Source organism: Oncorhynchus keta, unplaced genomic scaffold (genome assembly GCF_023373465.1).
Source record: "Oncorhynchus keta strain PuntledgeMale-10-30-2019 unplaced genomic scaffold, Oket_V2 Un_contig_3378_pilon_pilon, whole genome shotgun sequence".
NCBI classification, from domain to species: Eukaryota; Metazoa; Chordata; class Actinopteri; order Salmoniformes; family Salmonidae; genus Oncorhynchus; species Oncorhynchus keta.
In genome coordinates this window covers 262,501-290,000 of record NW_026287223.1, presented here as the reverse complement: position 1 = coordinate 290,000, position 27,500 = coordinate 262,501, and the positions used below count along the sequence as shown (strand labels likewise).

The window sequence follows — 27,500 nt, the reverse complement described above, 5'->3', positions numbered from 1 at the left end:
AATGAGCCCTGACACCGATGCCAGACCACATAGCTAGCTGCAACAGTAAAATGAGCCCTGACACCGATGCCAGACCACATAGCTAGCAGTAACATTAAAACGAGCCCTGACACCGATGCCAGATCACATAGCTAGCAGTAACATTAAAACGAGCCCTGACACCGATGCCAGACCACATAGCTAGCAGTAACATTAAAACGAGCCCTGACACCGATGCCAGACCACATAGCTAGCTGTAACATTAAAACGAGCCCTGACACCGATGCCAGACCACATAGCTAGCTGTAACATTACCTTTCAGTTTATTGTAGTAAAAGTGTTCTCTCCTACCATCTCTCAGACTGTCCTGTCAGAAACCTTCCTACCATGTCTCAGCCTGTCCTGTCAGAAACCGTCCTACCATGTCTCAGACTGTCCTGTCAGAAACCGTCCTACCATGTCTCATCTCAGACTGTCCTGTCAGAAACCGTCCTACCATGTCTCATCTCAGACTGTCCTGTCAGAAACCGTCCTACCATGTCTCAGCCTGTCCTGTCAGAAACCGTCCTACCATGTCTCAGCCTGTCCTGTCAGAAACCGTCCTACCATGTCTCAGACTGTCCTGTCAGAAACCTACCCTGTCTCACCATGTCTCATCTGTCAGGCTGTCCTGTCAGAAACCGTCCTACCATGTCTCATCTCAGGCTGTCCTGTCAGAAACCGTCCTACCATGTCTCAGCCTGTCCTGTCAGAAACCGTCCTACCATGTCTCAGCCTGTCCTGTCAGAAACCGTCCTACCATGTCTCAGACTGTCCTGTCAGAAACCGTCCTACCATGTCTCAGCCTGTCCTGTCAGAAACCTTCCTACCATGTCTCATCTCAGGCTGTCCTGTCAGAAACCGTCCTACCATGTCTCAGCCTGTCCTGTCAGAAACCGTCCTACCATGTCTCAGCCTGTCCTGTCAGAAACCGTCCTACCATGTCTCAGCCTGTCCTGTCAGAAACCGTCCTACCATGTCTCAGTCTGTCCTGTCAGAAACCATCCTACCATGTCTCATCTCAGACTGTCCTGTCAGAAACAGTCCTACCATCTCTCAGACTGTCCTGTCAGAAACCGTGGTTATTTGTTAGGCATGTGCCATGCTAGTTGTATATTAAACTGATGTTGACTGGCTTCTTAATAAACATGTATCTATTGTCTTCTCCCCTCCCCCAACCCCTCCCCCAACCCCTCCCTCTCACCCCCCAACCCCTCCCTCTCCCTCCCCCAACCCCTCCCTCTCACCCCCCAACCCCTCCCTCTCCCTCCCCCAACCCCTCCCTCTCACCCCCAACCCCTCCCTCTCACCCCCAACCCCTCTCTCTCACCCCCAACCCCTCCCTCTCACCCCCAACCACCTCCCCCAACCCCTCCCTCCCCCCCAACCCCTCCCTCCCTCCCCCCCAACCCCTCCCTCTCACCCCCAACCCCTCCCTTCACCCCCAACCCTCTCTCTCTCCCCCCCAACCCCTCTCTCCTCCCCCAACCCCTCTCCATCCCCCAACCCCTCTCTCTAACCCTCCCTCCTCCTCCCCCAACCCTCCCTCCCCCCCAACCCCTCCCTCTCTCTCCCCCAACCCCTCCCTCTCACCCCCAACCCTAACCCCTAACCCCTCTCTCTCTACATCCCCAACCCCTCTCTCTCTCCCCCCCCCCCCCTCCCTCCTCCTCCCCCAACCCTCCCTCTCACCCCCCCCAACCCCTCCCTCTCCCTCCCCCAACCCCTCCCTCTCTTTAAAAGTATTTTCAAATACTTATTTCAAATATCTGGGTTAAATAAATGGGAGAGTATTTGAGCCTGTGTATTGGTATTGTTCTAATACTTTTCAAGTGAATTTATTTATTTTAAGATATCCGAATACATACTTCAAATGTATGTGAAAGTAACTGAGATATTTGACAGGTCTGCTCTCTACCCCTCTCACCCCCACCCCTGTTCTCTCTCTCTCTCTCTCTCTCTCTCTCTCTCTCTCTCTCTCTCTCTCTCTCTCTCTCTCTCTCTCCCTCTCTCTCTCCTCTCTCTCTCTCTCTCTCTCTCTCTCTCCCCCATCTCCTCTCTCTCCCTCTGTCTCTCTCTCTCTCCCTCCCTCTCTCTCTCTCTCTCTCTCTCTCTCTCTCTCTCTCTCTCTCTCTCTCTCTCTCTCTCTCTCTCTCTCTCTCTCTCTCTCTCTCTCTCTCTCCCTCTCTCCTCCCCCCTCCCTCTCTCTCTCTCTCCTCCCTCCCTCTCTCTCTCTCTCTCTCTCTCCTCTCTCTCTCTCTCTCTCTCTCTCTCTCTCTCTCTCTCTCTCTCTCTCTCTCTCTCTCTCTCTCTCTCCACCCCCCCCCTCTCTCTCCCCCTCTCCTGATAGATATCTGGAAAGCCGTAGGAGCAGCGGTGTTGGGCTTCATCTCTGGCGTACCTGGAGGCTACCTTCTGTCCTCCACAATGGCGGCAGAACTCGGTGGCCTGGGGCCTCCGGCAGAAGACATTAACAAGGGAGAATCGGAGGCAGACAAAGGGCTCATCACCTTCCTGACCCTCTTGATAGCAATGTTCCTGATGTTGTTTCTGCCCATGGCAGTAGGAGGAATACTGTGCCTCGCTGCCTCCATGGCAATCAGGAAGGCCGGGGAGACGGAGCCGGACGCTACGGAGGTGGCTGCGGTCGTAACAGTGGTTCTGATGGGGACCTCCGCTATCTGCGGAGGTGTGGGGTTCCTCTTGGAAACGGCCGTAGGAGAACTGACCGACGTCCTCACCGTGTACCGATACACTGTAGAAATGGCTGTGAAAGTCATCTTCATTGTCGTGTCTCCTTTCATGGCTGCGTTGGCAGCAGGGGTGTCGGTTCAGTTCGGTAAAGGAGCAGTCAAACTGAGGGCGGCGGCAGGCATAGGAACAGGGATATTAGCGGCCTTGAGGTCCCAGTCTATCCTGGGGCATTGGGGCACGATGGGGGCTCTGTTTGGTCCGGCGGCGGCTGCAGGGGTGGCTCTGTCTGCGGCTCTAAGGCGCAGCAGTAGCAGCTACGGGAAGGCAGGGAGGCTGGGGGCCACACTGGGGGCCATGTGCGCCACGTGGTTCGGGAGATGGACTCTGAGTTATTTCACGGTGTGGATTTTAATATGGATCTTTCTGATCTCGCTGCTGTCCTTCGTGGTTGTGGATCCCACCAGACCGACGAATCAAGGGGAAAGAATCTCAGATACAATGTCAGCAGAGGAGATATAGAGATATATATATATAGATATGAGACATCTCCACGGAGGAGATATAGAGATATATAGATATAGATATGAGATATCTCCACGGAGGAGATATAGTCTCCTCATGTTTCTTTATACCCCTTCGAGACAGTAGATGTGCTACCTGTAAAAAACTAAATAGTAATAATAATAATCTAATATGAGCCTGGGTGGTGAACCCCTTTTACACATATCAGAGGGTAACTGGCCGATTGGGAAGGGTAAGGGGCACTGTTAAACCATGGGGGCTGTTTGCAGTTCAAATTAGGGAGGTTTGAAACAATGGAAGTGTTAATGATTTTACATGTTAAAAACAAAACAAAAGCAGAGAATCATTCACACAGACTCAAACCTGCAGAGAATCATTCACACAGACTCAAACCTGCAGAGAATCATTCACACAGACTCAAACCTGCAGAGAATCATTCACACAGACTCAAACCTGCAGAGAATCATTCACACAGACTCAAACCTGCAGAGAATCATTCACACAGACTCAAACCTGCAGAGAATCATTCACACAGACTCAAACCTGCAGAGAATCATTCACACAGACTCAAACCTGCAGAGAATCATTCACACAGACTCAAACCTGCAGAGAATCATTCACACAGACTCAAACCTGCAGAGAACCATTCACACAGACTCAAACCTGCAGAGAATCATTCACACAGACTCAAACCTGCAGAGAATCATTCACACAGACTCAAACCTGCAGAGAATCATTCACACAGACTCAAACCTGCAGAGAATCATTCACACAGACTCAAACCTGCAGAGAACCATTCACACAGACTCAAACCTGCAGAGAATCATTCACACAGACTCAAACCTGCAGAGAATCATTCACACAGACTCAAACCTGCAGAGAACCATTCACACAGACTCAAACCTGCAGAGAATCATTCACACAGACTCAAACCTGCAGAGAACCATTCACACAGACTCAAACCTGCAGAGAATCATTCACACAGACTCAAACCTGCAGAGAATCATTCACACAGACTCAAACCTGCAGAGAATCATTCACACAGACTCAAACCTGCAGAGAATCATTCACACAGACTGCAAACCTCATTCACACAGACTCAAACCTGCAGAGAATCATTCACACAGACTCAAACCTGCAGAGAATCATTCACACAGACTCAAACCTGCAGAGAATCATTCACACAGACTCAAACCTGCAGAGAATCATTCACACAGACTCAAACCTGCAGAGAATCATTCACACAGACTCAAACCTGCAGAGAATCATTCACACAGACTCAAACCTGCAGAGAATCATTCACACAGACTCAAACCTGCAGAGAATCATTCACACAGACTCAAACCTGCAGAGAATCATTCACACAGACTCAAACCTGCAGAGAATCATTCACACAGACTCAAACCTGCAGAGAATCATTCACACAGACTCAAACCTGCAGAGAATCATTCACACAGACTCAAACCTGCAGAGAATCATTCACACAGACTCAAACCTGCAGAGAATCATTCACACAGACTCAAACCTGCAGAGAATCATTCACACAGACTCAAACCTGCAGAGAATCATTCACACAGACTCAAACCTGCAGAGAATCATTCACACAGACTCAAACCTGCAGAGAATCATTCAACAGACTCAAACCTGCAGAGAATCATTCACACAGACTCAAACCTGCAGAGAATCATTCACACAGACTCAAACCTGCAGAGAACCATTCACACAGACTCAAACCTGGAGAATCATTTCACAGACTCAAACCTGCAGAGAATCATTCACACAGACTCAAACCTCAGAGAATTTCACACAGACTCAAACCTGCAGAGAATCATTCACACAGACTCAAACCTGCAGAGAATCATTCACAAGACTCAAACATGCAGAGAATCATTCACACAGACTCAAACCTGCAGAGAATCATTCACACAGACTCAAACCTGCAGAGAATCATTCACACAGACTCAAACCTGCAGAGAATCATTCACACAGACTCAAACCTGCAGAGAATCATTCACACAGACTCAAACCTGCAGAGAATCCATTCATCACAGACTCAAACCTGCAGAGAATCATTCACACAGACTCAAACCTGCAGAGAATCATTCACACAGACTCAAACCTGCAGAGAATCATTCACACAGACTCAAACCTGCAGAGAATCATTCACACAGACTCAAACCTGCAGAGAATCATTCACACAGACTCAAACCTGCAGAGAATCATTCACACAGACTCAAACCTGCAGAGAATCATTCACACAGACTCAAACCTGCAGAGAATCATTCACACAGACTCAAACCTGAGATTCATTCACACAGACTCAAACCTGCAGAGAATCATTCACACAGACTCAAACCTGCAGAGAATCATTCACACAGACTCAAACCTGCAGAGAATTTCACAAACTCAAACCTGCAGAGAATCATTCACACAGACTCAAACCTGCAGAGAATCATTCACAAAAATGCAGAGAATCATTCACACAGACTCAAACCTGCAGAGAATCATTCACACAGACTCAAACCTGCAGAGAATCATTCACACAGACTCAAACCTGCAGAGAATCATTCACACAGACTCAAACCTGCAGAGAATCATTCACACAGACTCAAACCTGCAGAGAACCATCATCACACAGACTCAAACCTGCAGAGAATCATTCACACAGACTCAAACCTGCAGAGAATCATTCACACAGACTCAAACCTGCAGAGAATCATTCACACAGACTCAAACCTGCAGAGAATCATTCACACAGACTCAAACCTGCAGAGAATCATTCACACAGACTCAAACCTGCAGAGAATCATTCACACAGACTCAAACCTGCAGAGAATCATTCACACAGACTCAAACCTGCAGAGAATCATTCACACAGACTCAAACCTGCAGAGAATCATTCACACAGACTCAAACCTGCAGACACACAGACTCAAACCTGCAGAGAACCATTCACACAGACTCAAACCTGCAGAGAATCATTCACACAGACTCAAACCTGCAGAGAATCATTCACACAGACTCAAACCTGCAGAGAATCATTCACACAGACTCAAACCTGCAGAGAATCATTCACACAGACTCAAACCTGCAGAGAACCATCATTCACAGACTCAAACCTGCAGAGAATCATTCACACAGACTCAAACCTGCAGAGAATCATTCACACAGACTCAAACCTGCAGAGAATCATTCACACAGACAAACCTGCAGAGAATCATTCACACAGACTCAAACCTGCAGAGAACCATTCACACAGACTCAAACCTGCAGAGAATCATTCACACAGACTCAAACCTGCAGAGAATCATTCACAGACTCAAACCTGCAGAGAATCATTCACACAGACTCAAACCTGCAGAGAATCATTCACACAGACTCAAACCTGCAGAGAATCATTCACACAGACTCAAACCTGCAGAGAATCATTCACACAGACTCAAACCTGCAGAGAATCATTCACACAGACTCAAACCTGCAGAGAATCATTCACACAGACTCAAACCTGCAGAGAATCATTCACACAGACTCAAACCTGCAGAGAATCATTCACACAGACTCAAACCTGCATTTTGGTTCCAGGGTCTGTGAAAACGCAGGAACCGTGACTAGTGGTTTTTATTTCTCCATGTGTGTTGTTTTCACAACCCTATCCATTTCACATATACCAATAACCTGGTATAAAACATGCAGGCCTGGTAAATTAGTGGGATTTTGGTCTGTGTGTGAAAGATATATATGCTTTATTTGAATACAATGTTATCACCTGTAAATACAGGACTCCATGTCATCATTGTAAATAAGAATTTGTTCTTAACCGACTCGCCTGGTTAAACAACGGTTAAATATAAAATATTAAAATTGTCAATGGAATGGAATGGGTTTTGTTTGAATATTATTGAACTATTGCATGTTGGGTATTATTTAGCTTGTTGGGTCTTTGTATGATATTTTCTTCCCCTTGTTGTTTTTAAAAATGGATATAATTGTCCGTCTTTTTCAAAAACTGTATCTACTTTTGTTTTTATATATATATATCTCCAGAAAATATGTTTATAAACTAAAAAAAAAAAAAAAAAAAAAAAAAAAAATGTTTGTTTTGAATTTATTTTGAATAATGTTATGGGTGTGCAACTCCAGTCCTCGAGGTGTCACACTCCCCATCCCTGGCAAACACAGCTGATGAATCAAATGGCATCTAAACTAAAGATCATGATTAGGTGATTATTGGAGTCAGGTGTGTTAGCTGGGGGCAAAACTGTGGCACCAATCAGGCCATCGAGGACTGGAACTGCCCACCCTTGTAGAGGATGACTACATTACAGACCCCTGCCCAGCTCTCACGACACCTGGATAGGGTGCGTTCCAGGATGACTACATTACAGACCCCTGCCCAGCTCTCACAACACCTGGATAGGGTGCGTTCCAGGATGACTACATTACAGACCCCTGCCAGATCTCACAACACCTGGATAGGGTGCGTTGACCAATACAGACCCCTGCCCAGCTACACACCTGGACAGGGTGCGTTCCAGGATGACACATACAGACCCCCCAGCTGCCCAGCTCTCACAACACCTGGATAGGGTGCGTTCCAGGATGACTACATTACAGACCCCTGCCCAGCTCTCACAACACCTGGATAGGGTGCGTTCCAGGATGACTACATTACAGACCCTTGCCCAGCTCTCACAACACCTGGATAGGGTGCGTTCCAGGATGACTACATTACAGACCCCTGCCCAGCTCTCACAACACCTGGATAGGGTGCGTTCCAGGATGACTACATTACAGACCCCTGCCCAGCTCTCACAACACCTGGACAGGTGAGTAAACATATCAGCTAACCGCATCATCTGCCCCAGCAATCAGACGCCAGACTGCACAGTCAATGACGTGACATGGCGTTTCATGCCATGTAAATATCTGTAAACGTAGCGGGGCCTGGAATGCACTTTGACCCGTCTCTTGCCGCGGTGCGATGACGTAGTCACCTGTACCTCAGACACCGTCAGACAGAAGGTCGTCTCAGAAGAAAGGAAGACAGGAACACAGGAAGACAGGAAAACAGGAAGACAGGAAAACAGGAAGAGAGGAAGACAGGAAGAGAGGAAAACAGGAAAACAGGAAGACAGGAAAACAGGAAGACAGGAAAACAGGAAGACAGGAAAACAGGAAGAGAGGAAGACAGGAAAACAGGAAGAGAGGAAGAGAGGAAGAGAGGAAGACAGGAAGAGAGGAAGAGAGGAAGACAGGAAGACAGGAAGACAGGAAGACAGGAAGAAGACAGGAAGACAGGAAAACAGGAAGACAGGAAGACAGGAAGGAAGACAGGAAGACAGGAAGACAGGAAGACAGGAAAACAGGAAGACAGGAAAACAGGAAGACAGGAAGAGAGGAAGACAGGAAGACAGGAAGACAGGAAGACAGGAAGAGAGGAAGACAGGAAAACAGGAAGACAGGAAGACAGGAAGACAGGAAAACAGGAAAGACAGGAAGACAGGAAGACAGGAAGACAGGAAGACAGGAAGACAGGAAGACAGGAAGACAGGAAGACAGGAAGACAGGAAGACAGGAAGACAGGAAGACAGGAAGACAGGAAGACAGGAAGACAGGAAGACAGGAAGACAGGAAAACAGGAAAACAGGAAGACAGGAAGACAGGAAGAGAGGAAGAGGAAGACAGGAAGAGAGGAAGACAGGAAGACAGAAAGGAAGACAGGAAGAAAAAAGGAAGACAGGAAGACAGGAAGAAGGAAGACAGGAAGACAGGAAGAAGACAGGAAAGACAGGGAAGACAGGAAAACAGGAAGACAGAAGACAGGAAGACAGGAAGACAGGAAGACAGGAAAACAGGAAGGAAGACAGGAAGACAGGAAAACAGGAAGACAGGAAGAAGACAGGAAGACAGGAAAACAGGAAAACAGGAAAACAGGAAGACAGGAAGACAGGAAGACAGGAAAACAGGAAGACAGGAAGACAGGAAGACAGGAAGACAGGAAGACAGGAAGACAGGAAGAAAGACAGGAAGACAGGAAAAAGGAAGACAGGAAAACAGGAAGACAGGAAGAAACAGGGAAAAGGAAGACAGGAAAACAGGAAGAGAGGAAAACAGGAAAACAGGAAGAGAGGAAGAGAGGAAGAGAGGAAGACAGGAAGAGAGGAAGAGAGGAAGACAGGAAGACAGGAAGACAGGAAAACAGGAAGAGAGGAAGAGAGGAAGACAGGAAAACAGGAAGACAGGAAGACAGGAAGACAGGAAGACAGGAAGACAGGAAAAAGGAAGACAGGAAGACAGGAAGACAGGAAAACAGGAAGACAGGAAAACAGGAAGACAGGAAAACAGGAAGACAGGAAGACAGGAAGACAGGAAGACAGGAAAACAGGAAGACAGGAAGACAGGAAGACAGGAAGACAGGAAGACAGGAAGACAGGAAAACAGGAAGACAGGAAGACAGGAAGAGAGGAAGACAGGAAGACAGGAAGACAGGAAAACAGGAAGACAGGAAGACAGGAAGACAGGAAGACAGGAAGACAGGAAGACAGGAAGAGAGGAAGACAGGAAAACAGGAAGACAGGAAGACAGGAAGACAGGAAGACAGGAAGACAGGAAGACAGGAAAAGGAAGACAGGAAGACAGGAAGACAGGAAGAGAGGAAGACAGGAAGACAGGAAAAAGGAAGACAGGAAGACAGGAAGACAGGAAAAGAGGAAGACAGGAAGACAGGAAGAAGGAAGACAGGAAGACAGGAAGACAGGAAAAAAGACAGGAAGACAGGAAGACAGGAAGACAGGAAGACAGGAAAACAGGAAGACAGGAAAAAAGACAGGAAGGAAGACAGGAAGAGAGGAAGACAGGAAAACAGGAAAACAGGAAGACAGGAAGACAGGAAGACAGGAAGACAAGACAGGAAAAAGGAAAACAGGAAGAAGGAGGAAGACAGGAAGACAGGAAGAGGAAAACAGGAAGAAGACAGGAAAACAGGAAGAAAGGAAGACAGGAAGACAGGAAAAAAAAGAAGACAGGAAGACAGGAAAAAGGAAGACAGAAAAAAGGAAGACAGGAAAACAGGAAGAAGACAGGAAGACAGGAAGACAGGAAGACAGGAAGACAGGAAGGAAAGAGAAGACAGAAGACAGGAAGACAGGAAAAAGGAAGACAGGAAGACAGGAAGAAAGGAAGACAGGAAAACAGGAAGAAGGAAGACAGGAAAAAGGAAGACAGGAAGACAGGAAGACAGGAAAAAAGGAAGACAGGAAGACAGGAAGAGGAAGACAGGAAGACAGGAAAAAGGAAGACAGGAAAACAGGAAGACAGGAAGACAGGAAAAAAGGAAGACAGGAAGACAGGAAGACAGGAAAAAAAGACAGGAAAACAGGAAAAGGAAGACAGGAAGACAGGAAGACAGGAAAAAGGAAGACAGGAAAACAGGAAGAGAGGAAAACAGGAAGACAGGAAGACAGGAAGACAGGAAGAGAGGAAGACAGGAAAACGGAAAAGAGGAAGACAGGAAGACAGGAAAACAGGAAGACAGGAAGAGAGGAAGAGAGGAAAGACAGGAAAACAGGAAGACAGGAAGACAGGAAAAAAGAAAACAGGAAGACAGGAAGACAGGAAGACAGGAAGAGAGGAAGACAGGAAGACAGGAAAACAGGAAGACAGGAAGACAGGAAGACAGGAAGAGAGGAAGACAGGAAGACAGGAAGACAGGAAGACAGGAAGAGAGGAAGACAGGAAGAGAGGAAGACAGGAAAACAGGAAGAGAGGAAGACAGGAAGACAGGAAAAAAGGAAGACAGGAAGACAGGAAGAGAGGAAGACAGGAAGACAGCAACAGAGGCAGGTCGATCCAGCGACTCTCCGTGTCAACCATGTCAACGTTGGACAGTCAGGGTAAGACCACAACCACAATTAAACTCAACATCGTCGTTTGTTATATACCAGGTGTCTTCCTGTTGTAAAAGCCTCGCTCCTTCATGATGTGAATAACCTCAGAGAGAGATTGTGGTGCCAACCGTTTACCGGACGCAGTTATTAGCAGTGGTGCAGCACATAAACGGCAGAGTTTGGCCGACGTTGAACGATTAGAATAGACGAATCGAAATCTGTCCGGTCTCTGATTTCTGTGGGAAACACCTGTCTTTTACGCGGCTACTAATTCCGTGTATTTCTAGCCTTCAGTCTGTCTGTTACGGTGGATTAGGTTACACACCGCCGTGGAGAAAACAGCGTGATTCATTTCAGTTCAGTTCACCGTGTCAAAGTCATGGTTAGATGTCACCGTGTCTCTGACAACACTGAGGCTCTGGAACCTGTTCGACCTCATTTCTATGGCTCTGATCCAAGTGGCTCCCTATTTCTCCATAGGGCCCTGGTTTAAAGTAGTGCACTACATAGGGAATAGGGTGCCAACTCTGTTCAAGAGTAGTGCACTAAATAGGGAATAGAGGTGCCAACTCTGTTCAAAAGTAGTGCACTACATAGGGAATAGGGTGCCAACCCTGGTCTAAAGTAGTGCACTAAATATGGAATAGAGGTGCCAACTCTGGTCAAAAGTAGTGCACTAAATATGGAATAGAGGTGCCAACTCTGTTCAAAAGTAGTGCACTACATAGGGAATAGGGTGCCAACCCTGGTCAAAAGTAGTGCACTACATAGGGAATAGAGGTGCCAACCCTGGTCAAAAGTAGTGCACTAAATATGGAATAGAGGTGCCAACCCTGGTCAAAAGTAGTGCACTAAATATGGAATAGAGGTGCCAACCCTGGTCAAAAGTAGTGCACTAAATATGGAATAGAGGTGCCAACCCTGGTCAAAAGTAGTGCACTAAATATGGAATAGGGTGCTGGTCAAAAGTAGTGCACTACATAGGTAGGGTGCAACCCTGGTCAAAAGTAGTGCACTAAATAGGGAATAGGGTGCCAACCCTGGTCTAAAGTAGTGCACTAAATAGGGAATAGGGTGCCAACCCTGGTCTAAAGTAGTGCACTACATAGGGAATAGGGTGCCAACCCTGGTCAAAAGTAGTGCACTAAATAGGGAATAGGGTGCCAACCCTGGTCAAAAGTAGTGCACTAAATAGGGAATAGGGTGCCAACCCTGGTCAAAAGTAGTGCACTACATAGGGAATAGGGTGCCAACCCTGGTCAAAAGTAGTGCACTACATAGGGAATAGGGTGCCAACCCTGGTCAAAAGTAGTGCACTACATAGGGAATAGGGTGCTATTTAGGGCACATCACTGTGATCAAGTTTGATACATAGTAAACGCTAACTGCTGGTGGGTTGTTGACCCCCCCCCCCACGTTGATGAATATTTGAGGGCATCATTATTGTCTTGTGTAAACTGGTCTGTGCCTGGGCCAAAGCTCAGCGGGCGTTTACACTATACAAGCAACACGGGCCTAGCCATGCTAGCCTTAGCCCTCATGTGGGTGATAACAAGCCAGCAAGCATGCTAGGTAGTGCTACGTATCAACAGCCGCTGTCAGCCAATCCAGTAGGGGATGGAAGCTATGGTGAGCTACGATTGGTCACGGGGGATTTTAATAAAGTTCAGTTTTTCCCAGTTTTAGCCCCGCCCCCTGTTCAGCTCCCTTTCCCATGCTCACATCTCTTAACAGTCCCCCTCCGCTTCTCTCTCTGTCCTTCCGTTGACTCTCTCTCTCTCTCTCTCTCTCTCTCTCTCTCTCTCTCTCTCTGTCTCTCTCTCTCTCTCTCTCTCTCTCTCTCTCTCTCTCTCTCTCTCTCTCTCTCTCTGTCTCTCTCTCTCTCTCTCTCTCTCTCTCTCTCTCTCTCTCTCTGTCTCTCTCTCTCTCTCTCTCTCTCTCTCTCTCTCTCTCTCTCTCTCTCTCTCTCTCTCTCTCTCTCTCTCTCTCTGTCTCTCTCTCTGTCTCTCTCTCTCTCTCTCTCTGTCTCTGTCTCTCTCTCTCTCTCTCTCTCTCTCTCTCTCTCTCTCTCTGTCTCTCTCTCTCTCTCTCTCTCTCTCTCTCTCTCTCTCTGTCTCTGTCTCTCTCTCTGTCTCTCTCTCTCTCTCTCTCTCTCTCTCTCTCTCTTCTCTCTCTCTCTCTCTCTCTCTCTCTCTCTCTCTCTCTCTCTCTCTCTCTCTCTCTCTCTGTCTCTCTCTCTCTCTCTCTCTCTCTCTCTCTCTCTGTCTCTCTCTCTCTCTCTCTCTCCTCTCTCTCTCCACTCTCTCTTTATCTCTCTCTCTCTCTCTCCTCTATCTCATCTTCTCTCTCTCCCTCTCCACTATGTCCTTCTCTCTCTCTCCCTATCCACTATCTCTTATCTCTCCCTCTCCACTATCTCCTTCTCTCTCTCTCTCTCTCTCTCCTTCTCTCTCTCTCCCTCTCTCCCTGTCCTCTCTCTCTCTCCACTATCTCCTTCTCTCTCTCTCTCCACTATCTCCCTTCTCTCTCTCCCCTCTCCACTGGTCTCTCTCTCTATCTCTCTCCCTCTCCACTATCTCCTTCTCTCTCCCTCTCCACTCTCTCTTCTCTCTCTCTCCCTCTCCTTCTCTCTCTCTCTCTCCCCTCCCACTATCTCATTCTCTCTCTCCCCCTCTCCACTATCTCCTTCTCTCTCTCTCTCCCCTCTCCACTATCTCATTCTCTCTCTCCCCCTCTCCACTATCTCATTCTCTCTCTCTCCCCCTCTCCACTATCTCATTCTCTCTCCCCCTCTCCACTATCTCATCTCTCTCTCTCTCCCTCTCCATCATCTCATCCTCTCTCTCCCCCTCTCCCCTTCTCTCTCTCTGTCCACTATCTCCTTCCCTCTCTCCACCATCTCATTCTCTCTCTCTCCCCTTCCACCATCTCATTCTCTCTCTCTCCCCCTCTCCACTTCTCTCTCTCTCTATCTCCTTCTCCCTCTCTCCACTATCTCATTCTCTCTCTCCCCCTCTCCACTATCTCCTTCTCTCTCTCTCCCCTCTCCACTCTCCATTCTCTCTCTTCTCTCCCCTCTCCACTATCTCATTCTCTCTCTCCCCCTCTCCACTATCTCCTTCTCTCTCTCCCCCCTCTCCACCATCTCATTCTCTCTCTCTCCCCCTCTCCACTATCTCATTCTCTCTCTCTCCCCTCTCCCACTATCTCTCTCTCTCCACTCCCCCTCTCCACTATCTCATTCTCTCTCACCCTCTCCATCATCTCATCCTTTCTCTCTCCCCTCTCTCTCCTTCTCTCTCTCTCCACTCTCCATCTCCTTCCCCTCTCCACCATCTCATTCTCTCTCTCCCCCTCTCCACCATCTCATTCTCTCTCTCTCTCCCTCTCCACTATCTCATTCTCTCTCCCCCTCTCCATCATCTCATCCTCTCTCTCTCCCCCTCTCCCCTTCTCTCTCTCTCCACTATCTCCTTCCCTCTCTCCACCATCTCATTCTCTCTCTCTCTCCCTCTCCACCATCTCATTCTCTCTCTCTCCCTCTCCACCATCTCATTCTCTCTCTCTCCCTCTCCACCATCTCATTCTCTCTCCCTAAGCTTTCAGGTAATCAGGTAAACTGGGGAGACTGAGACAGACACTACAGACTGTAGATGTCTGGGTGACAGCAGTCTACTGTAGATGTTGTGGGTGACAGCAGTCTACTGTAGATGTTGTGGGTGCCAGTCTACTGTAGATGTTGTGGGTGACAGTCTACTGTAGATGTCTGGGTGACAGCAGTCTACTGTAGATGTTGTGGGTGACAGCAGTCTACTGTAGATATCTGGGTGACAGCAGCCTACTGTAGATGTTGTGGGTGATAGTCTACTGTAGATGTTGTGGGTGACAACAGTCTACTGTAGATGTTGTGGGTGACAGCAGTCTACTGTAGATGTGTGGGTGACAGCAGCCTACTGTTGATGTTGGTGAGAGTACTCTACTGTAGATATCGGGGAGAGTACTCTACTTTAGTTATCTGGGTGACAGCAGTCTACTGTAGATATCTGGGTGAGAGTACTCTACTGTAGATGTTGTGGGTGACAGTAGTCTACTGTAGATGTCTGTGGTGACAGCAGTCTACTGTAGATGTTGTCTGGGTGACCAGTCTACTGTAGATGTTGTGGGTGACAGTATACTGTAGATGTCTGGGTGACAGCAGTCTACTGTAGATGTTGTGGGTGACAACAGTCTACTGTAGATGTTGTGGTGACAGCAGTCTACTGTAGATGTTGTGGGTGACAGTAGTCTACTGTAGATGTTGTGGTCTGATATACTGTAGTGTGACAGCAGTCTACTGTAGATGTTGTGGTGACAGCAGTCTACTGTAGATGTTGTGGTGACAACAGTCTACTGTAGATGTTGTGGGTGACAGCAGTGTTGTAGATATCTTTATGTAGTGTTGTGGTCAGTCTACTGTAGATGTTGTGGTCAGTCTTTACTGTAGATGTTGTCTATGTAGATGTTGTGGTCTCTTTATCTGGGTTGTGGTCTCTTTAAGTCCTGTGGTCTGTAAATCTGTCTATGAAATGCTGCCGTTGATGTAGCCTGACCCCTCCCTCCTCACCTGTATCTGTCTATGAAGCTGCCGTTGATGTAGTCTGACCCCTCCCTCCTCACCTGTATCTGTCTATGATGCTGCCGTTGATGTAGCCTGACCCCTCCCTCCTCACCTGTATCTGTCTATGATGCTGCTGTTGATGATGTAGCCTGACCCCCTCCCTCCTCACCTGTATCTGTCTATGAAGCTGCCGTTGATGTAGCCTGACCCCCTCCCTCCTCACCTGTATCTGTCTATGATGCTGCTGTTGATGTAGTCTGACCCCCTCCCTCCTCACCTGTATCTGTCTATGAAGCTGCCGTTGATGTAGCCTGACCCCTCCCTCCTCACCTGTATCTGTCTATGAAGCTGCCGTTGATGTAGTCTGACCCCTCCCTCCTCACCTGTATCTGTCTATGAAGCTGCCGTTGATGTAGCCTGACCCCTCCCTCCTCACCTGTATCCGTCTATGATGCTGCCGTTGATGTAGTCTGACCCCCTCCCTCCTCACCTGTATCTGTCTATGAAGCTGCCGTTGATGTAGCCTGACCCCCTCCCTCCTCACCTGTATCCGTCTATGAAGCTGCCGTTGATGTAGTCTGACCCCTCCCTCCTCACCTGTATCTGTCTATGAAGCTGCCGTTGATGTAGTCTGACCCCTCCCTCCTCACCTGTATCTGTCTATGAAGCTGCTGTTGATGTAGTCTGACCCCCTCCCTCCTCACCTGTATCTGTCTATGAAGCTGCCGTTGATGTAGTCTGACCCCTCCCTCCTCACCTGTATCTGTCTATGATGCTGCCGTTGATGTAGCCTGACCCCTCCCTCCTCACCTGTATCTGTCTATGAAGCTGCCGTTGATGTAGTCTGACCCCCTCCCTCCTCACCTGTATCTGTCTATGAAGCTGCCGTTGATGTAGTCTGACCCCTCCCTCCTCACCTGTATCTGTCTATGAAGCTGCCGTTGATGTAGTCTGACCCCCTCCCTCCTCACCTGTATCTGTCTATGAAGCTGCCGTTGATGTAGTCTGACCCCCTCCCTCCTCACCTGTATCTGTCTATGATGCTGCCGTTGATGTAGTCTGACCCCCTCCCTCCTCACCTGTATCTGTCTATGATGCTGCCGTTGATGTAGTCTGACCCCCTCCCTCCTCACCTGTATCTGTCTATGATGCTGCCGTTGATGTAGTCTGACCCCCTCCCTCCTCACCTGTATCTGTCTATGATGCTGCTGTTGATGTAGTCTGACCCCCTCCCTCCTCACCTGTATCTGTCTATGAAGCTGCCGTTGATGTAGTCTGACCCCCTCCCTCCTCACCTGTATCTGTCTATGAAGCTGCCGTTGATGTAGTCTGACCCCTCCCTCCTCACCTGTATCCGTCTATGATGCTGCCGTTGATGTAGTCTGACCCCCTCCCTCCTCACCTGTATCCGTCTATGATGCTGCCGTTGATGTAGTCTGACCCCCTCCCTCCTCACCTGTATCTGTCTATGAAGCTGCCGTTGATGTAGTCTGACCCCCTCCCTCCTCACCTGTATCTGTCTATGAAGCTGCCGTTGATGTAGTCTGACCCCCTCCCTCCTCACCTGTATCTGTCTATGAAGCTGCCGTTGATGTAGTCTGACCCCTCCCTCCTCACCTGTATCTGTCTATGAAGCTGCCGTTGATGTAGCCTGACCCCCTCCCTCCTCACCTGTATCTGTCTATGAAGCTGCCGTTGATGTAGTCTGACCCCCTCCCTCCTCACCTGTATCTGTCTATGAAGCTGCCGTTGATGTAGTCTGACCCCCTCCCTCCTCACCTGTATCTGTCTATGAAGCTGCCGTTGATGTAGTCTGACCCCCTCCCTCCTCACCTGTATCCGTCTATGAAGCTGCCGTTGATGTAGCCTGACCCCCTCCCTCCTCACCTGTATCTGTCTATGAAGCTGCCGTTGATGTAGCCTGACCCCCCCCCCCCTCACCTGTATCTGTCTATGAAGCTGCCGTTGATGTAGTCTGACCCCCTCCCTCCTCACCTGTATCTGTCTATGAAGCTGCCGTTGATGTAGTCTGACCCCCTCCCTCCTCACCTGTATCTGTCTATGAAGCTGCCGTTGATGTAGCCTGACCCCCTCCCTCCTCACCTGTATCTGTCTATGAAGCTGCCGTTGATGTAGTCTGACCCCCTCCCTCCTCACCTGTATCCGTCTATGAAGCTGCCGTTGATGTAGCCTGACCCCCTCCCTCCTCACCTGTATCTGTCTATGAAGCTGCCGTTGATGTAGTCTGACCCCCTCCCTCCTCACCTGTATCTGTCTATGAAGCTGCCGTTGATGTAGCCTGACCCCCTCCCTCCTCACCTGTATCTGTCTATGAAGCTGCCGTTGATGTAGCCTGACCCCCCCCTCCCTCCTCACCTGTATCTGTCTATGAAGCTGCCGTTGATGTAGCCTGACCCCTCCCTCCTCACCTGTATCTGTCTATGAAGCTGCCGTTGATGTAGTCTGACCCCCTCCCTCCTCACCTGTATCTGTCTATGAAGCTGCCGTTGATGTAGCCTGACCCCCTCCCTCCTCACCTGTATCCGTCTATGATGCTGCCGTTGATGTAGTCTGACCCCCCCTCCTCACCTGTATCCGTCTATGAAGCTGCCGTTGATGTAGCCTGACCCCCCCTCCTCACCTGTATCCGTCTATGAAGCTGCCGTTGATGTAGCCTGACCCCCTCCCTCCTCACCTGTATCTGTCTATGAAGCTGCCGTTGATGTAGCCTGACCCCCTCCCTCCTCACCTGTATCTGTCTATGAAGCTGCCGTTGATGTAGTCTGACCCCCTCCCTCCTCACCTGTATCCGTCTATGAAGCTGGCGTTGATGTAGTCTGACCCCTCCACTCCTCTGATTGGCTGCAGACAGACCCTGGTGGACTCATAGGGCATGATGTTCACCAGACGGTTCTTGAACTTGTTACACGGCAGATTGGCACTCACAAACCTGGAGGTGTGGGCCTTCGCACTGGCCAACCGCTATGGGAGGGGGAGGGAGATGACATAGGGTGTTATAATGTGACATAGCATTACATATCGTATCATGAGATATGACATGTGAGGAGAAGGGAAGTGTGGGCCTTCACACTGGTCAAGCGCTATGAAGGGTGGTGACATAGGGTGTTATAATGTGACATAGCTACACATCATGTAATAATGTGACATAGAATGACACAGCAGAACAGAACAGCGCACGACTTAATATTTAAGCTTGACCCCTAGCATTGGCTAGATGCTGTGGGACGCGATATGTCATGACATAGCGTGTTATAACAAGATAAGATATGGCTTAACAATTCATAAGAAAATATCACATGACATAATGAATTATATCATGACATAGTAGAACAGAGTGACCGCTATACAGTTCAGTTTGCACAGAGTCTAACAAATAGGAGGAGAGAGGGGAGAAGAGAGGGGGAGGAGGAGGAAGAGGAAGAGGGGGGGAGGAGGAAGAGAGGGGGAGGAGAAGGAAGAGAGGGGGAGGAGGAGGAAGAGAGGGGGAGGGTGGAGGAGGAGGAAGAGAGGGGAGGAGGAGGAAGAGAGAGGAGGAGGAAGAGAGGGGGAGGATGGAGGAGGAGGAAGAGAGGGGGAGGAGGAGGAGAGAGGGGTGAGGAGAAGAGAACAGAGGGGGAGGGTGGAGGAGGAGGAAGAGAGGGGGAGGAGGAGGAAGAGAGGGGGAGGAGGAAGAGAGGGGGGGGGGGTGGAGGAGGAGGAAGAGAGGGGGGAGGAGGAAGAGAGGGGGAGGGTGGAGGAGGAGGAAGAGAGGGGGAGGAGGAGGAAGAGAGGGTGAGGAGAAGAGAACAGAGGGGGAGGAGGAGGAAGAGAGGGGGAGGGGGAGGAGGAGGAAGAGAGGGGGAGGAGGAGGAAGAGAGGGGGAGGGGGAGGAAGGGAGGGTGAGGAGAAGAGAACAGAGGGGGAGGAGGAGGAAGAGAGGGGGAGGAGGAGGAAGAGAGGGTGAGGAGAAGAGAAGTGGGAGAGGAAACCACAGGCCCCCTGGCTGCCTCGACACACACATGTGAACCAGAGTTTATCCTGCGTCAGCGAAACCACACACACACACACACACACACACACACACACACACACACACACACACACACACACACACACACACACACACACACACACACACACACACACACACACACACACACACACACACACACACACACACACAGTCTGGCCGTTGCTTGACTCGGGTGAGAAAGAACAACAGCTCATTAGAGAGGGACAGAGAGGGACCTACAGGAGGTCGGTGGAACACTGAGCTCTGGGCCGGCGGTCAGAAGGGAATCAGTTGGACGGTCATTTCCTTTCCACAAGGGGAAACGGAACCTCCTATGTCCTACACGTTTCTTTATAGTTTTTTTTTTGAGGAAAGTACATTTCATGATGTTTTCATTTAATTGGAGAAATGGATGACCTTTTAATGTGGCATGAAGACAACAGGTCCATGATGTTTCCATCGGACCGAGAAAAGAGGATGATGACATGTCACGGCGTTAACATGTTATACCCTTCTTGACCACACAGCATCAGATACATGGTCTACCCATAGAGAGACAGAGGGGGCGCTGTTTCACTGTCCACACAGCATCAGATACATGGTCTACACATACTGAGACAGAGGGGGCGCTGTTTCACTGTCCACACAGCATCAGATACATGGTCTACACATACTGAGACAGAGGGGGCGCTGTTTCACTGTCCACACAGCATCAGATACATAATCTACACATACTGAGACAGAGGGGGCGCTGTTTCACTGTCCAGACAGCATCCATGGTCTACATGGTCTACACATACTGAGACAGAGGGGGCGCTGTTTCACTGTCCACACAGCATCAGATACATGGTCTACACATACTGAGACAGAGGGGGCGCTGTTTCTCTGTCCATACAGCATCAGATACATGGTCTACACATACTGAGACAGAGGGGGCGCTGTTTCACTGTCCACACAGCATCAGATACATGGTCTACACATACTGAGACAGAGGGGGCGCTGTTTCACTGTCCACACAGCATCAGATACATGGTCTACACATACTGAGACAGAGGGGGCGCTGTTTCACTGTCCACACAGCATCAGATACATAATCTACACATACTGAGACAGAGGGGGCGCTGTTTCACTGTCCAGACAGCATCCGATACATGGTCTACACATACTGAGACAGAGGGGGCGCTGTTTCACTGTCCATACAGCATCAGATACATGGTCTACACATACTGAGACAGAGGGGGCGCTGTTTCACTGTCCACACAGCATCAGATACATGGTCTACACATACTGAGACAGAGGGGGCGCTGTTTCACTGTCCACACAGCATCAGATACATGGTCTACACATACTGAGACAGAGGGGGCGCTGTTTCACTGTCCACACAGCATCAGATACATGGTCTACACATACTGAGACAGAGGGGGCGCTGTTTCACTGTCCACACAGCATCAGATACATAATCTACACATACTGAGACAGAGGGGGCGCTGTTTCACTGTCCAGACAGCATCAGATACATGGTCTACACATACTGAGACAGAGGGGCGCTGTTTCACTGTCCACACAGCATCAGATACATGGTCTACACATACTGAGACAGAGGGGGCGCTGTTTCTCTGTCCATACAGCATCAGATACATGGTCTACACATACTGAGACAGAGGGGGCGCTGTTTCACTGTCCACACAGCATCAGATACATGGTCTACACATACTGAGACAGAGGGGGCGCTGTTTCACTGTCCACACAGCATCAGATACATGGTCTACACATACTGAGACAGAGGGGGCGCTGTTTCACTGTCCATACAGCATCAGATACATGGTCTACACATACTGAGACAGAGGGGGCGCTGTTTCACTGTCCACACAGCATCAGATACATGGTCTACACATACTGAGACAGAGGGGGCGCTGTTTCACTGTCCACACAGCATCAGATACATGGTCTACACATACTGAGACAGAGGGGGCGCTGTTTCACTGTCCACACAGCATCAGATACATGGTCTACACATACTGAGACAGAGGGGGCGCTGTTTCACTGTCCAGACAGCATCAGATACATGGTCTACACATACTGAGACAGAGGGGTGCTGTTTTGTTCTGACATTTTATCTAAAATTGCTGTTGCCGCACGTCTCGGTCAAAATAAATGATCAATATTTAAATATTTGATTTGAACCCGGGCAAGGAGGCACGCAGGCCCTGGATCTCACAGACACAACATTTATTTCCCCCCCTAGAACAGCACCACAGAACCCTAGAACCTTTAGAACGCACCTTGAACTCCAGTTCCGTGCCCGTGACGTTCTCCGCCGGTTCTATCTGGGTCAGTCTCTGGATGTAGGCGTGAAGGTTCCGCGCCGGAACCTCGGTGTTGCCGCAGGCGACGGCTTCCAGCAGCGCGTCGTGGATAAAGGCGTACTGATCCTCCGTCTGCACCATGTAGTTCCGCTGGGACCTAAAAGTTGAATGTTTCAGTCAGGGTTCATTTACTGGTAACACTGGTAATCGCAGAGTCCTGGTTTCAGTCAGGGTTCATTTACTGGTAACACTGGTAATCGCAGAGTCCTGGTTTCAGTTAGCATTTACTGGTAACACTGGTAATCGCAGAGTCCTGGTTTCAGTTAGCATTTACTGGTAACACTGGTAATCACAGAGTCCTGGTTTCAGTTAGCATTTACTGGTAACACTGGTAATCACAGAGTCCTGGTTTCAGTTAGCATTTACTGGTAACACTGGTAATCGCAGAGTCCTGGTTTCAGTTAGCATTTACTGGTAACACTGGTAATCGCAGAGTCCTGGTTTCAGTTAGCATTTACTGGTAACACTGGTAATCACAGAGTCCTGGTTTCAGTTAGCATTTACTGGTAACACTGGTAATCGCAGAGTCCTGGTTTCAGTTAGCATTTACTGGTAACACTGGTAATCACAGAGTCCTGGTTTCAGTTAGCATTTACTGGTAACACTGGTAATCACAGAGTCCTGGTTTCAGTTAGCATTTACTGGTAACACTGGTAATCACAGAGTCCTGGTTTCAGTTAGCATTTACTGGTAACACTGGTAATCACAGAGTCCTGGTTTCAGTTAGCATTTACTGGTAACACTGGTAATCACAGAGTCCTGGTTTCAGTTAGCATTTACTGGTAACACTGGTAATCACAGAGTCCTGGTTTCAGTTAGCATTTACTGGTAACACTGGTAATCACAGAGTCCTGGTTTCAGTTAGCATTTACTGGTAACACTGGTAATCACAGAGTCCTGGTTTCAGTTAGCATTTACTGGTAACACTGGTAATCACAGAGTCCTGGTTTCAGTTAGCATTTACTGGTAACACTGGTAATCACAGAGTCCTGGTTTCAGTTAGCATTTACTGGTAACACTGGTAATCACAGAGTCCTGGTTTCAGTTAGCATTTACTGGTAACACTGGTAATCACAGAGTCCTGGTTTCAGTTAGCATTTACTGGTAACACTGGTAATCACAGAGTCCTGGTTTCAGTTAGCATTTACTGGTAACACTGGTAATCACAGAGTCCTGGTTTCACGTAGCATTTAGTTAGCATTTACTGAGAAGAGTCTGAAAAATATTATTTAAAAAAATATGATAATATAATTAATATAATGTCTGCTCCTACATGGTCCCCTATGATCCCCCCCCCAAAGAAGGGATTCAACATCCCATTTACCTCATGAGGGTCACGTGACCGTAGATGTCAACTGTCTTCTCGTGTTTGATTTGGCTGGTAATCACTGGTAGTCCGGCCCATCCAGCACTGAGAACAGAGGGGGAGGAACTGGTTCATCATTATAGCATTTACACACACACGCACGCACGCACGCACGCACGCACGCACGCACGCACACACACACACACACACACACACACAGCATTTACTGAATAGAGTCTGAAAAATATTATTAAAAAAGCTATGATAATATAATTAATATAATGTCTGCTGGGACAGGGACTACAGTCCTACATGGTCCCATATGATAGATCCCGATTACAAAGAAGGGATTCAGGGACATCCCATTTACCTTACAAAGGAAGACCCAGCTGTGATGAGGGTCCACAGTGACCGCTAGATGTCAACTGTCTTACAAAGGAAGACCCAGCTGTGATGGGACAGTGTTTGATTCGCCCAGCTCCACCATGGCGTCAATCAGATGGAAGACCCAGTCCATTACAGATTACAAAGGAAGACCCAGTGTGATGGGACCCCATTACAGATTACAAAGGAAGACCAGATTACAAAGAGAACAGAGGGGAGAACAAAGAGACTGGTGGATCCATCATTTTACAGATGATGGGACAGGGAGTACAGATTACAAAGGAAGACCCAGTCGCAACAGATTACAAAGGAAGACCCAGCTGTGATGGGACACAGTCCATTACAGATTACAAAGGAAGACCCAGTCCTTTACAGATTACAAAGGAAGACGCATGTGACGCAGTCCCATTACAGATTACAAAGGAAGACGCACAGATTACAAGGAAGACCCAGTCCATTACAGATTACAAAGCCCATTACAGATTACAAAGGAAGTCCCTGTGATGTGACTACACCTCCTCAGAGCCATCAAAAGTCCCAGCAAAAAAGGAAGACGTTATTACAGATTGAAGGTGGATTACAAAGGAAGACCCAGTCCATTACAGATTACAAAGGAAGACCCAGCTGTGATGTGACAGGGACTACAGTCCATTACAGATTACAAAGGAAGACCCAGCTGTGATGGGACAGGGACTACAGTCCTATTACAGATTACAAAGGAAGACCCAGTCCTTTACAGATTACAAAGGAAGACCCAGCTGTGATGGGACAGGGACTACAGTCCATTACAGATTACAAAGGAAGACCCAGTCCATTACAGATTACAAAGGAAGACCCAGCTGTGATGTGACAGGGACTACAGTCCATTACAGATTACAAAGGAAGACCCAGTCCTTTGATTGACAGGGACTACAGTCCCATTACAGATTACAAAGGAAGACCCAGCTGTGATGGGACAGGGACTACAGTCCCATTACAGATTACAAAGGAAGACCCAGCTGTGATGTGACAGGGACTACAGTCCCATTACAGATTACAAAGGAAGACCCAGCTGTGATGTGACAGGGACTACAGTCCCATTACAGATTACAAAGGAAGACCCAGTCCATTACAGATTACAAAGGAAGACCCAGCTGTGATGTGACAGGGACTACAGTCCCATTACAGATTACAAAGGAAGACCCAGTCCATTACAGATTACAAAGGAAGACCCAGCTGTGATGGGACAGGGACTACAGTCCATTACAGATTACAAAGGAAGACCCAGCTGTGATGTGACAGGGACTACAGTCCTTTACAGATTACAAAGGAAGACCCAGTCCATTACAGATTACAAAGGAAGACCCAGCTGTGATGTGACAGGGACTACAGTCCTTACAGATTACAAAGGAAGACCCAGTCCTTTACAGATTACAAAGGACCCAGGGACTACAGTCCCGTCCCCAGTTTACAGATTACAAAGGAAGACCCAGCTGTGATGTGACAGGGACCAGCCCAGATTACCATGCCTCTTTTCAGACAAACCCAGCTGTGACAGGGACAGTTTATTACAGATTACAAAGAAGACAGCTGTGATGTGACAGGGACTACAGTCCCATTACAGATTACAACCCAGTCCATTACAGATTACAAAGGAAGACCCAGCTGTGATGTGACAGGGACCTGTCATTACAGATTACAAAGGAAGACAATTACAGATTACAAAGTGTGATGTGACCTACAGTCCCATTACAGTTACAAAGGAAGACAGCTGTGATGTGACAGGGACTACAGTCCAGATAAACTATGTGATGTGTTCCATAGATTACAACAGCCCTAGCAACATCCCTAGCAACATCCATAGATTACAACAGCCCAGCTGTGAGCAACTACAGTCCCTACAGCAACAAGACCCAGTCCATTACAGATTACAAAGGAAGACCCAGCTGTGATGTGACAGGGACTACAGTACAAAGGAAGACCCAGTCCTTTACAGATTACAAAGGACAGCCCTACAGATCCCAGCTGTGATGTGACAACAGTCCATAGCAACAAAGCCCTAGCAATGTGACAGGGACTATCCATAGCAACATCCATTACAGATTACAAAGGAAGACCCAGTCCATTAGAACTCATTAGAAAGACCCAGCTGTGATGTGACAGGGACTACAGTCCCGGATTACAAAGGAAGACATGCAGTCCATTACAGATTACAAAGGAAGACCCACTGTGATGTGACAGGGACTACTTCCTGTACAAGGAAGACCCAGTCTTTACAGATTACAAAGGAAGACCCAGTCCTTTAGAAGACCCAGCTGTGATGTGACAGCTACAGTCCATTACAGATTACAAAGGAAGACCCCTTGTCCCAGTCTGTTACAAAGAGCATGTGCAGATTACAACCCAGTCCATTACAGATTGTCCCAGTCTGTCAGAGCATGTGCAGATCAACCTTTTATGCTCCTTGTCCCCCTAGTCTGCAACATCCAGCAACAGCCCTAGCAACATCAAGAATCCTCCCCCGCCCAGAAGACTGGGTTGTCCCAGTCTGTCAGAGCATGTGCAGATCAACCTCTCCTTGTCCCAGTCTGTCAGAGCATGTGCAGATCAACCTCTCCTTGTCCCAGTCTGTCAGAGCATGTGCAGATCAACCTCTCCTTGTCCCAGTCTGTCAGAGCATATCCAGATCAACCTCTCCTTGTCCCAGTCTGTCAGAGCATATCCACTGTAATCAACCTCTCCTTGTCCCAGTCTGTCAGAGCATGTGCAGATCAACCTCTCCTTGTCCCAGTCTGTCAAGCCCACTGTAATGTTTTAACTGTCAGGCATCATTCCTGTCCCAGTCTGTCAGAGCATATCCACTGGCAACCTTCATTGTCCCAGTCTGTCAGAGCATATCCACTGTAATGATCAACCCTCCTAGCCCCCACCCTGTAGCCCCCCTGTCAGAGCATTTCCCTGTAGCCCCAACCCTCCTTGTCCCAGTCTGTCAGAAGTGCTTTGAGAGGCATGGTTAGACACACTCTCATCTCTAGAAACACTAGAAACCCCAGACCCATCTGTCAGAGCATGTGCAGACCCTCTCCTTGTCCCAGTCTGCATACATGTGTCGCCCCAGTCAGATCCACAGATGACACAATCTCAATATCTCCCACACTGCCCCTCAGCCACCTGGACAAGAGGACCACCTACCTTGTCCCAGTGGAGAGTGCTGTTCTGTCCCAGCTGAGTGTCCCTCTTCCTAGACATGTAGAAACCCTGACCCAGTTAGAGCCCACCATACCTTGTCCCAGTCTGTCAGAGATGACACAGTTAATTTGTGATATTTGATTCTGAGTTTGGACATAAACTTTATCCTGTCAGAGCTGAGTGTCCCCTTTCCTATGTGAACTATTTCCCAGTCTGTCAAGATGGATATTTATGATGGATATTTCCCAAGTTGTTCTGAACTCGCTCGGCTGATGCTGGCACATGGCTCAGATCAAATACACCTCTGGAACGCCGATGTAAGAGGTTTACCTGTCCTATAGTCATTTAAAAACCAGGCCTTTACTTCCTGTGGTTATGACCTTGTTTACATGTCCTATAGTCATTTTAAAACCAGGCCTTTACTTCCTGTGGTTATGACCTTGTTTACCTGTCCTATAGTCATTTTAAAACCAGGCCTTTACTTCCTGTGGTTATGACCTTGTTTACCTGTCCTATAGTCATTTAAAAACCAGGCCTTTACTTCCTG

The 27,500-nt window shown here is 48.4% G+C and overlaps 2 protein-coding genes and 1 long non-coding RNA gene across 3 annotated transcripts in view; 1 reads left to right on the top strand and 2 right to left on the bottom strand.

The window, feature by feature from the left end:
- The window catches only part of LOC127923930 (uncharacterized), a 7,843-nt gene extending 4,612 nt beyond the window's left edge, over positions 1-3,231 (top strand). Inside the window, exon 2 of the mRNA XM_052508193.1 lies at positions 2,369-3,231. Coding sequence (XP_052364153.1) covers positions 2,369-3,231 — 863 coding nt within the window. The remainder of the gene's footprint in view (positions 1-2,368) is intronic.
- Positions 1-27,500, bottom strand: part of LOC118383175 (receptor-type tyrosine-protein phosphatase delta-like) — a 199,534-nt gene that overhangs the window by 14,929 nt on the left and 157,105 nt on the right. The window contains exons 31-33 of the mRNA XM_052508125.1: positions 23,420-23,506; positions 22,012-22,192; positions 18,521-18,699 (exon numbers count right to left, since the gene is read on the bottom strand). Of these exons, the coding sequence (XP_052364085.1) occupies positions 18,521-18,699; positions 22,012-22,192; positions 23,420-23,506 (447 nt within the window). The remainder of the gene's footprint in view (positions 1-18,520; positions 18,700-22,011; positions 22,193-23,419; positions 23,507-27,500) is intronic.
- Positions 3,933-7,178, bottom strand: LOC127923931 (uncharacterized). Its single transcript, XR_008116218.1, has 5 exons — positions 6,472-7,178; positions 6,173-6,322; positions 4,879-4,968; positions 4,108-4,287; positions 3,933-4,077 (listed from the first exon to the last, which is right to left on the bottom strand). It is a non-coding gene; the product is annotated as an uncharacterized LOC127923931 (long non-coding RNA).